Genomic DNA, 12476 nt, shown 5'->3' with positions numbered 1-12476 from the left:
AAAACTCCACGGATGAATGTGTCATTTTAAAAAAATCCTGTCGTTAATAAAATCTGAGTCAGTTTTGTCCTTCCAAGCATTTCTCAAAAAATGATATTGGGCATTAAAGGGCAAAAGAAAACAAAACAAGAAACAACGGCCATCCCTCCAAGTCAAACACAAGCCATCCTGAACCTCAGTGAGCATTTTCCATCTTTCAGATGCAGAGGACAGAGCCAGAGGCAAAGGAGCATGTTTCCAGAGAGGTTACCCTCTGATGGTTCTAGAGTTTACATCTCACTGCACGTGCATTTTGTTGTCCTGTCACTGGTTGAGGATAATCATTGACTGCCAGGAAGACACAGTATAACATGAAACTGAGAGATGGAGCAATGATCTTCCTCTGAACTGAAAAAGCCACTTCCTAAGACATCAACGCCATTTATGAAAAGACTGCATTGCCTTGCAACTTTTCACCAAGAAAACTTGAAAAATGTGATGTCCATGTGTTAGTGCTTGAACCCCATTCTTACGGCATTAGTATTGCTTACAGTCATTTTCTACAGAATCTTGTGTGTAATCTCAAACATGTGTCAGGCTATGTGTTCCCTATTTACCAATTATTTAATTAGCTCTGTTTGTTCTTTGAGATACAGGCAATGTAATATTTCTTTATTTCCTGCATTTCAGAATGAGTGAGTATATGCCAAATATTTTCAAAAGTCTACAGATGTATCCTATTAATCCATACTGTTTGTTAGGGAAGTATCACTAACATCAGAAGAGAAATCTTCTCTTCTTGTTACACAGACATACTGCCATCCCTGGCTTCTATCGCACTGTGAAAATCAAACTAAAGCCTAGGAGAATTAAAGTGCAAAGAAAAAAATAATAAAGTGCAAAGAACCAGGAGCGACTCGGACCCCGTGCAATATTAAGGTTTACTATCATACTCAAATTCTCCTCTGTATTTTAACTTAAGGAATTTCAGGATGTATTATTTTAAGGATGAACACTCTAGAATGTTCTCCCCTAAAGTAACCCTAAAATAATAACTGTATGTATGCAAATTAATAAAGATCTGTTCCTCCAAAAAGCTGAATTCCCATGTCTACTTATGTCCCGAAATGATTCTAAAGCTTTCTCACATGCTGCTAGTGATTTTGACAAGTACACCCATGATGATGCAGTAATTTATGCAATAAAGTTGTTCCTAAAAAGCATTTTCTGGGTTCCCAAAATCGCACTTCTCCCTTTGAAAATTATAGCTCCTTTATTATTGTCTAGACCCCCCTGCACTTAAACAGGGCCCTTTGGTCTGGATAAAAAGTTAAGTCCATCTTTAGGATGTAGCTGAGCCCATTAGTATGTAGAAATCACCTACTATTGCCCTAACCGCCCAGACCAAATGAAGGAGAGTAGACATTCCTGTTCATCTACAAGCCAGTGATGAGCCAATCAGCTTAAATAAAGCAAATTCCATTCCCACTGAGACTTGTCGTGGCTCTGCTGACCACAGCTCATAGAGGATAATCATACCATCCCATAATATCTCTTTCTCCCCAAGTCCTGACTTCCCTCGTGGCCCAGTGGTTAAGAATCCGCCTGCCAAAGCAGGGGACACGGGTTGGGTTCGAGCCCTGGTCCGGGAAGATCCCACATGCCACAGAGCAACTAAGCCCATGTGCCACAACTACTGAGCCTGCGCTCTAGAGTCCGTGAGCCACAACTACTGAGCCCATGTGCCACAACTACTGAAGTCCGCATGCCTGGAGCCCGTGCTCTGCAACAAGAGAAGCCACCGCAATGAGAAGCCTGCGCACCGCAATGAAGAGTAGCCCCGGCTCACCGCAACTAGAGAAAGCCCGCATGCAGCAACGAAGACCCAACGCAGCCAAAAATTAAAAAAATTAAAAAAAAAAAAAAGACTGTTTGGCAAATCAGTCAATACAACTTTTTTCAAACGGTGCCTAGGTCTGCTTTCCTCAACTCAAGCTTTTGCTCTACCTTTGTACCTTCCTAAAAAAAGAAAATTACTCAAACCATAAGTAGACAGGAAATCTGCCTTGTAAGAGGATGAATGACCGGTCATCCTTCTTTATAACTAGACCTCATGACTGCAGAAAGGGGTTTTCCATTTGTCAAACCACACTGAAGTGAAATATGCTTTTCTCACTCTTTCAGTTCTGCACTTCTTTCTTTCTTCTTGTTTTTCGGATCGGCCAAAACTGCATTGATAGCTAACAAAACTTCCCCACGCGACCTCTGCCCATAGCTCTCCAAGGTCAAACTGATGCAACGCATTGGTAGAGGCTTTGTTATGAAAGTTACAAAAATGGAAACTCTTTCCTAAATTCGCCTCTTAGTGAGACATGGCGGCAAAGGGAAGGGCTGCTAGATGGCTCATCTCAAGTGTGAAGTATATTATTGAGTAAGCAGGGAGTGTATTATTTAGGCAGAATTATATTTGCAAAATTTCAAAACACATCTCTTCTCGTTCATCAAAAACTCTCCCCCTCATAAGTGATTCATGCCACTTCCAGAAGTTCCAGAGACTATCTAAAGAAAATGAAAAAAAAAAAAACCAAAAACAAAACTGCAAAGAGCTAAGGAGACTAAACAGCAGTATTCTTCTGTCCTACATTCTTCTCTATAAAATGTACATTTAGTGTTCTCATCACTCACTGGACCCACTAGAAGTGATCGTTAAGGCCGAGCTAGGGGTGGGTTCGAGCTAGAGCCAGAGTAGGTGGCGACCAATGGAAGTCTGAGGTTTTACTAAGACCCTGAAGCGTCAGACTGTGCCACTCATCTGAATGACAGGGTTGTCAAAGGCAGAATCAGAAGGTGGTGGTTGCCTCACCCCTAACCCGGACTCTTCCTCCAGGGGCAGCTGGATGTCCTGCCTAGCTCTTCCCTCAAGAGAAGAGTGTTGGTGGGGTAACCATCCATCCTAGGGAGAGGACCACAATGGACATCACGAAAATTGAGAAGATGATGGCTCAGTTTATTTGATAGAGGCACTCTGCTTGGGTCTTAACTGATCAGTGAATTCGCTGAGAAAAAGCAGCAAATAACTTCTGGCCCATTGATGCCCAGGCATCTCCTCTCCCATACGTCAGCAAACACTTCGTCCCCTCTGGAGGACTCAACGATGACAGTCTCCATAGGGTGAAGCTATCTAGTTATTAACAACCATCTATAAATGTCACATGAGCTGGTTTTCAGAAGACAGTGGTGTGTTACGGTTAAAAGCTTTGTACAGTGACTGGAACTTGAGAAGCGATCAATAACTCCTATTTAGAGCTATTATGCCTTCTATCTTACGAATCTTCAATGGTTTGTCTTAGTAAAGTTCACTTTGTTAGCTGTTTGAGAGTGTGAGAAGCAAGGTCGTTTGGGTCTATTTAAACCTTTATTCGATCTAATCACTCACAATGGAGAAAGTGGCCAAATTTCAGTTTCTTGGGACAAAAAAAGTGATTACAGTCAAGCCAATGACAGTTTGTGTTTGGTTCATTTGTCTGTTCGTTTGGTTATGTGATAAAAATTCATTGCTTGATTACTGTTCAGTGATGGGGTGGGGAGAGGTCCTTGATTATTAAACCCTGACACTGGTTGTCGGCAACAGAACTGGAGTTTCCAAGACTCACCCATTATACTGTCTGTTCCGTTGGCAGGAGGCGTACAGGACGAGGTGCTGTAATGGTTTGTACCACTACGGTGGAAAGTGGACATCGGAGGAAGACTGGAATTGATGTCTGCTGAGGAGTGTGATGGATAGCTCTGTGGCAAGAAGCAGAAAAAGGAGGCCATACTTAATCACAAAACATCTAGTGGGTTAGTTTTCCAACACTTCTTTCAGAACTCTTCGCTTTGCAATGGAGACAGCCCTCGGAATTTCAAAATATCCAAGAATACATCTTGCTTAGCTCTGACAGCTTTCATTTTTCAAATAATAAAATACAAAGACATAGTTGGTTTGGGTTTGCATCAAATCTAGAGGAATATAATGGCAATGCTGGACCTTGAGAAATGATCACGATCTCTAAATATAAAAATTACTGCTTAAAAGCATGTCTAGGACTTCAGCAACATAAAAGACCACCACCACTATTATTTTTCTGTATGGCTTATTGATCAAGTAAGAAAGATTCCATAATATAAAGAATAAAACACCACCATGACCCACAGGGTTTACATTACACTTCATCCTGACCTTCTGAATACGAACTGACCAAGAATAACCAGTCTCAAATCTTCTTCCTGCCAAACTGGATCATCTTTCTGAACTCCAGCAAGAACAAAATGGTAAATGAAAAATTTAAAAAGCAGTAATGATTAAATATCTCCTAAAGCATTAATACATAAAGCCTTACATCAACGACTATGTTGAATTACACTGGAACAAACGAACGGAGAATGACTTATTTTACTTCTTTCTTTATAGGTCCTCTCCCTTAGCAATCCGCCATAGAGTTGACTATGAAAAAAGAATATCATCTTTTACAGAATCATTTACTTTAAGGCTTAGCTTTGGGTTCGACTATCATCCCAGTTGTCCAAATAAGCTGCTTTTCCTGGGGCATCTCACAGTGCCTATAAGTGCTGTACAATCAGCAGATCACTAACAGAAACATGGTTATTTACAAAAACATGGTTATTTACAAAAATGGAGCTATTTTCTTTTTCATGACAAAAAAGTAGCTTAAAAAATTATTCTCAAAAAAAAAAAAGTTATTCTCATAGGCATTTGAATGTATTACAGACATGTAAAGGAAAAATATTTAAGTTAAAATAGAATACTTTTTCTTTATATGTAGTATATTAATGGGCTACGGATCTTTATTATATCATTATTGGAGATTCTGTTGAAATTAGAGATTGAATATGATGCTGAAAGTCAGGGGTGATTAACGTGTGGACACCCTGTGTCTTGGGATCCCCTAGTTATTTCGTGAGGCCCATCTTGGGTTCTATCTCTTCCTTGAGGGTCCCTTACTACTCCCAACTCTTTCATAATCTCGTCTCTTTGAATCCCTAATGCATTTACATTCTGCACTGCGCCATTAAACACTTAATTAAATGTTGCTTTTCCACACTTTCTCTTTCAAGAGCATTTCCACCGAAACTGTAAACTCTTCAAGGGGAGGGACTAGAGCTCATAGCTCCGCATCCCACAACCTGTGGCTGAGGGCTAAACACACTCAACCTATGAACAAAGAACAAAGAACAACCGGTTACCAGCTCGTGTTTAACAAATAGTGGACTGAAATGCTACTTATCTGAGAGACAACTAAACAGTTTAGAAAATGAATCTACATTTTGGAGTCAGTTTGCCAATGACATGGCAGATGCCTTTGAAAGTACTACCTCTGCACACTCCAAATAGTCCAACGGAAAGGACAACTTCAGTGAGAAAGTTGGGACGATGCCCTTAAACCATTCCAAGTTCCCAAGAATGCCTTTCAAACTTTTAAATTTCATGGACATCTTTGCTTGACCAAAAATTCCTTAGGCCACCTGTTAAACTCATTTCTACTTGGCACTTACAGAATACCCCAAGTAGTCCACGAAATTTTCTCCAAAGAATGATAGAGTGGGCCCATTCCATAGTACAACTGACCTAAAAAACTGGATAAGCCATGGAAGACCAAACTTAGAAGAGCTATTTCTGCTTGAGAGCTAAAGACTATAATAATGTGGAAAAAAGAAACAGACTATGGAAAAAGAAAAAGAAAAGTAAAAAGGATGGTTTGATTTCATTTCTACCCAGTCCTATTCCATGCTGAGTTTCTGAAGAACAGAGAAACCTTATAAATCAGTCCCAAGCTTGCAAAAGTCAAAACAGAGGAAAAAGCATTTTGAAAAATAGTTAAATAGCTACAATAATGACAGGATGAGACAGGAAAAAGATTACTGCATCAGTGAGAATTTTTAGACCCTTTCAACTTGGTGTAAAATGGGCAGTAATTCAGGATTTGACAAAGGGTTACTACTGAGTTCAGAGAATAAACGGAAAAGTTTTTCCCCACAGATTTTAATGGGGAAACCAATGCAACCCATGTAAATCAGTAATTTTTAGAGACTCATAGAAAATTAGATGCTGAAAAGAAGTTAATGAGATTTATAACTAGATTATTTTACAAAGAAAATGATTTTGACAACTACTGTCACTCAAAGACGTAATAAAAACACCACAGAAAATATTAGTGATATGTGAATAATGTCTCTTTAAGAGTATTTAGGGATCAACTATAAGCGCGCCCCTTAGTCTTTCTTACTCCAGCTATTAATACTGTCTACCCTGCTTGCCACAAAGGCAAAGGAAAGGGGAAGTATGACAAAGTTTTATGGTTTTACATGCCCACTATTTGTTTATTTATTTTTACTTATGATACCCAATTATAGTGTATTTGGAGTCTACTGACAGAGTAAGTGTTGAAAATGTTTCCATGAGTGATGTTTTTATCAACCTATGGGTTGATAATTCACAAAGTAGAAAATATAATTGTTAGCACATACTAAGAATAAAGTAGTCAAACTTTGGGGCTAGAGCAGGGTTTCACAATCTTAGCACTGTTGATCTTTTGTGCCAGATCATTCTTTGCTTAGCAGGGGTTGGGTGTGGGTGTAGGGGGGTTCCTCCTACGTATTGTAGTATGTTTCCCGAATCCCTGGTCTCTGTACGCTAGATTCCAGCAGCACCTATGTGCACCACGCCCCTCTGAGTTGTAACGTCCCAAAATGTCTCCAGAGATTACCAAACGTTCCCAGTAGGGCAAAATCACCGCCAGTGAGAATCATTGGAGTAAGGGTTTACGTTGCAAACAATAAAAGACAACAGCACTTCCTTTATATTAAAATTCCAGACTCCCAGGACTATTTCACTCTGTGGTACAAAGACCATGCCTAACCCATGCCAGACTGCAGGGACTCTATTCTATTTTTGAAAAGAACTCTGCCAAGTCATTCCAAACTTAAGTCTTCTACAACAACCCATCCCAAAGCTTAACCACAAACTCCTTTCTTATGAGTGATTTTGCATGTGTATCTGTGACATAGTAGTGATTAGCTGTGGGATCGCTGTAGAGGCTGAAACTGTTAAGGGGATTTAAAGAATCAAAATGGGTGACTTGACAGTTGCTACTGATATATGTGGATTTTAAGCTTTGTGATTACATGTTCTATTATAACACAGTATAAAGTGATAAAGGCAATAATGTTTCTAAAATGTGCTACCTTCAGAGACGTACTATTTTGGCCAAATTACACCCAAAGTAATCCAAGGAAAGCTTTCTTCTTTTTCTCAAACTATTCCTTTGTTCAGTATAGAATTGGGCCAAAGCTCCAGATGAAAATTTTAAGGAACTACCATTACTTTCAAGTGAAAGGTAACTAACCACCTACTGTATACTCAAATGATTCTCAATCAGTATCAGATTTTTAAAAGTCACTTTGGCAAGAGAGTTTTAAATAGTTACTGAAATCACAATGATTACTAGATATAATCATTCAATAGTTTCCCTATCAGTGAGGAAATTCATCAGGATACATTACCAGAGACCTAATTCATTTGCCCTTCTGAAAAACAAAACCCCTCATCTCTAAGATCTGCTAACTAATCATGTTAAGAATGAAAACTGTTTTGAGATGGATAAATGACATTACAAATGTAGCACCTGATACAACCTATTGGGTTACTCCTTCAAAATGATCTTTCCTCCTGGTTGATAATATTGTTTTGGTTCAGCAAACTTTTTCTAAAAGGGTGTAGTTGGTTTCCTTTTTAAAATTACATTTTCTGTGCATTTGAGCGCATTTTCAACATGCTCCCCCCATGCAGTGAACTCGATTGGGATAAAAATCAAACCACCTAAGTCAGAGTTCTAGAGCATGATAGAGAAAGGAAGAAAGAAATATAGGAGCGAAGAAAAATAAATGTCAAATGTAAATTCCAACATATAGTACAGTGCCGAAGTCTTTTATTTGTAATCAAAACTTTCCTTGCCTATAGGACACATACAGTTTTGATCATCGGTTCTTTAGAGAAGTGCAAAATGATGATGGCGAAATAAAAATGTTAGCCAAGAAGAAATTCTAGTATAATAATAAGTGCTGTTTCTTTAAGCTTTCATGCTAATGACTCTAAGTAGGAGGTGGGAGAAGAAATTTGAAAGTAAATCATCTGCTATTTATTGAAAATGTGCTGAAATTTAAGATAGTTTGTGATTTCCACATTCAAACTTGAGAGACGATTAAAAAAAGGTCAATTCCATCTCCATCATTTATCTCTCATTTGAGGATAAGCTAACTGACCTCCCAGTGTCTCTGTCACTAGGACTAACTAAATTGATATTCGCAAGGATATTGGAAATCTTAATCTCTGGGATGTTTTCAGTCGTCAGAATAGGATATGTCACCTTTTCTATATCTCTGGTGGCTGAGCAAAAGAGAATAAAGACCACAGAAATCCAGAAAGTACTATCTCCTATACTAGAACAGAGAAAGAAACATAAACCTGGGTATTAGGAGAAGAAAAAGGAGCACGTCGCAAGATGGAGAGTAGTAATATAAGTACCACTAACTGGATTTTTCATACTCTTTTGCATTTAGAAGATTAGAGGTTCATACATTTTTTAAAGCCATTTTACTGCACAAGAGACTTGGTCCCATATTATCTGCATCCCAAACCTAACTCATGATCTAGAAGTACTCTTTCCTCCATTTAGTGATAGACTTAAGTTCATCAGTGGATTCTGGGCTGTGGTAGTTTTTGAGGTTAGAAAAACATCTGATGCGTTGCTTCCTCCAGAATAAAGACACATACTAAGATGGATGAGTATAGTATTGGAGGGTATGGAAGTATAGCTAAAATACTGAAAATTGGGAATCTGATCTACATAGAAACCCCATGGTCGCTGCTACTGATGGGAGCGTATAGGAAACATGAACGCTTTCCTTCAGGTGTGGTACAAGAGTTCAAAGCTGTCACCAGCTACAGAAGCCGGTCAAGGGGAAATGGAAATGCCCGTGGGAGATGTGTTATCATCTACTTTCAAAGTCCACTGGCTATCACTCTGCCCCCTGCAGTATATCCTTCAGTACTACAGACAGCAAAAAAACCCCACCAAAAACCAAAAACCAAAAAAACCCAAAAAAAACACAAAACCCCAAGGAACCGCCACAGCTAAAATTCTGCAACTCAAATACAGTATGTATTTATGTACCAAGGGAAGATGACACTGTGATAAAGAAAGCACAGAACAAAACGCAATAAACAGAAGAACAGCGACAAAGAGAATATGGCTTATGAAGGTGATCTGATTGCGTTTATGTCTTTGACTGCAGAAACAATACAACTGTAAGAGTAACGGGTGTGTGCCATTTTTACATTCATTGATAGAGTCCATGTGTACATGCATGCAAAGACAGGATGAGATTTAAGAAACTAGCTGTGTTGTCCCCATTACCAAGTGAGTCTGCCTTACCAAACGTTCATGTGGATGCAGGCTGCAGTAGCTGCTAGACTGTGGAATATGAGAAGAATTGCCCAACATTCCTCCATAGCCAGGCTGATTCATCCCACTGGAGGAGCTCCAAGGGTCACTGCTGTGATGGCCATCTGTAAAGGACAAAGAAAACCATGACTTTTCTGAGGCATTCAGCCTTGCCTTATAGAGCAGGGTGTTTTCATATCCTGGAAAATGACTGCCTGTTGTATATTCATCTTTATGCTGGTGAGCTGATTATATCAGAAGACAGTCTCATTATTTTTTCCCAAGTGGCTCTATATTGCCAAACAAATATAAATATTTAACAGAGTTAAAGGGTTCTTAGTAAAAATTTAACTGTAAGAGAACGGAACATATTTCTACATAGAACTATGTCAAGACAGCAAGGTAGCTAATGCTAAAGACAACATTTCTTAGAAGTCTCCTTTTTTTTTTCTATGAAAACCAACTAAAAAATTAAACTGTTCCTAAATTTTGGGGTGAAAATAAAACACTTGAGATATTACAGGGCTGGCAAGCTTACAAGTTTTGAGAGCATATAAAGAAATAAGTAATAATGAAAAAGAATATCTCTGATTTCAGATTGGATTTCATTTTTGTGACATACAGAGTAGATGGAATTAAAGTTGGAATTACATTCTGGTATGTAGGAAAGAGGAATCTCATGTATATAGTTCTGAGTTTTTGACTTCTTTTTAAATGTTTGTATTTTGGTATATAGTTATATAGCTATCTTAAGCCTTCAGTAGCAATTGAATGGGTACACACATGTCATAAGGTAGATATTATGGTAAGGACAATTTTGAGAGCCTCTGAATTTTATAAAACTATGAGTTAAAAAGAGGTTTAAAATTATATGGAAATTATATGAAGTATCTTTTAATACCAAGTTAATCTTTTATTAACACCATATTAAAAATATTCCTACAGATTTTTTTTTTACAGGAGCAGAGCATCTATGTTACTGCTCAGTTCAATTTTTCTTTCTTTCAATAGTTTAACAAAAATTATTAAATGCCAGATATATACAAGGCCATCAGCTAGGTGTTAATTGTATGGCAGGCATTGCTCCCTTGAAAATAAGATTATTTTCACCTTACATGTTATTTAATAAAGGCCTTTTGAAAATGTAGGCAGTAGGCAAGTTAAATCTGACACTATTTTTCATAAAGCCTTTTTTTCCCTGAGTTTTTCACCCCAGAAGTTAGAATTCAGAAAACTGGAATGGTTTCAGGGCAGGAAGGAATAATTCAGAGATGTCTTAAGAACTATGAAAGCAAAATCATGTGTGTGATTTTGACAACTAAAGAGTTTTAACTAGAAGGTGGAAGCTAAAGTTAAAAATAAGAGGTCACACAATAGTGGGTTTAAAATATGCTACTGACAGTCTCTGAATATCTTTCATCTAAACTGTATTTTCTTCAAGACCTGAATTCTCAGGGCACTGTGGACCCTTACTGAAGGACACGGATGTGAAATGGGATCACGACGTACTGTTTCTGTGATCATAACGTAAAAACACAGGACTTTTTAAAAAGTTCTTATTCATGTACTTCAGATTTAGCTCTGAGATTGTGGAAGTTCAGATGTCACCTTAAATTCAAACACGAAGTTTAAGACCACTGACATTTCAAAGAGATGACATGCATGGCAAATAAATTGAGAATCTCTATCATTGAACAAGAGTCTCCTGAAACATTCTGACATGATGCCCTACATGGAAATACATTTAGGATTTGTTAACACAGACACTCTACTCAATGCAGACTTACAAAAATACACATTTTACATAAATTATGCTTTTCACAGTAAATTAATATTTATCACATCCCATGATCTTGGCATAATGTGGGTTTGAAAGAATAGAATTAGATGTGTGCAAATTAATTGTGCTCATCATAAATGTCAACTCAAAAAACATTTTTTTTTTTTTAGCTTCTTGGGTATTCATATGCAGAAAAGCAAATTGGTTCCCCGTAGTTTGCGTGGTCTGCTATGGAGAAGAGCCTACTGCTTTACTCAACCTGATCTTTCCTTGCAGTGTGCACGGTTTAAGCAAGTGACCTTCCTGAAGGCAGACAGAAGAAATCTATCCTTCTGTCAATTTTCTCAATGAAATTCAGCTTTGAGTGATGAGTCTTTGAGCTGGCAAACTCTATAAGCACCAGTAGTGGAAGCATACTCTCGCTGACTGGTCATAAAAGAGAGGCACTGGTGCCCAAGTGGCTGCTATCTATAGCTGAAGGGGATACACCTTCTGTCATGGCACAGAACACACCCAAGTGACATACCTGCTGTTCCCTTGGAGAGAAAGGGACATCGAGGACAGCTCACAAAGATAAAAGACCCTGGTCAACAGGAGCTCCATTACGTGTGGAACCAATTCTCTCTATTCCCGAGGGACCCATTCGATTCAATTTTATAGATTTTCCATGCAATTTCACATGTGAACTAACAACTCAAAAGAGCTAACACTCTGAAGGGAAAGGAAACAAATCCCTTTGAAACAGAATGATTTTGAGTATGTCCACTGTAATCTAAGGGAGATGCCAAGCCACCTCCCTGGGACTTGCTGCCCCAAGTGGCTCCCCTTCCCGTGACATGGTCCTTCCGGGAGGAGCACGAAGAAGGAAATCCCATGGCACTTTGCCAATGCAAAAAGAGTTAAAGTGTGCATACAGGGGTTCCTGGTGAATCCCATATCTGAATTTCAGAGTATTAACCTGGGAACAAGATCACCACATTTTGACAATAAGTGTCCCAGGGGTATAGGGGATAGAGCCTTGGCTGCATCCTCTGGACGGTCTCCTCTCATAAGCAGCTGCTGGCATTTCAACCATCTCGGTCCTTTCTAAGCAGCAGAAAGAGCTGTATTACCAGGGGTGAGATTATAAGCTCGGGGAACACACATCCATGTGCACTGAATTAAATACACTGGACAATTAAATGGGTTAAATACACTTTATCTACAACGAACCTGTA

General features: G+C 38.7%; 1 protein-coding gene across 22 annotated transcripts in view; it reads right to left on the bottom strand.

Moving 5' to 3' along the window:
• TCF4 (transcription factor 4) overlaps positions 1–12476 on the bottom strand; it is a 355918-nt gene that overhangs the window by 43549 nt on the left and 299893 nt on the right. For all 22 annotated transcript variants that reach the window (XR_014252068.1, XM_082418477.1, XM_082418464.1 and 19 more), the window contains 2 exons: positions 9471–9604; positions 3633–3765 (listed from right to left, as the gene is read on the bottom strand). Coding sequence is in view for 21 of the 22 variants with exons in the window: in XM_082418477.1 (XP_082274603.1) it covers positions 3633–3765; positions 9471–9604 (267 nt within the window). In the remaining variant the exon portion in view is untranslated. The remainder of the gene's footprint in view (positions 1–3632; positions 3766–9470; positions 9605–12476) is intronic.

Source organism: Balaenoptera physalus (genome assembly GCF_965194825.1).
Source record: "Balaenoptera physalus genome assembly, chromosome: 12".
Classification (NCBI taxonomy): Eukaryota; Metazoa; Chordata; class Mammalia; order Artiodactyla; family Balaenopteridae; genus Balaenoptera; species Balaenoptera physalus.
The sequence above is the reverse complement of the archived record's forward strand: the minus strand, read 5'-3'. Positions and strand labels throughout refer to the sequence as shown.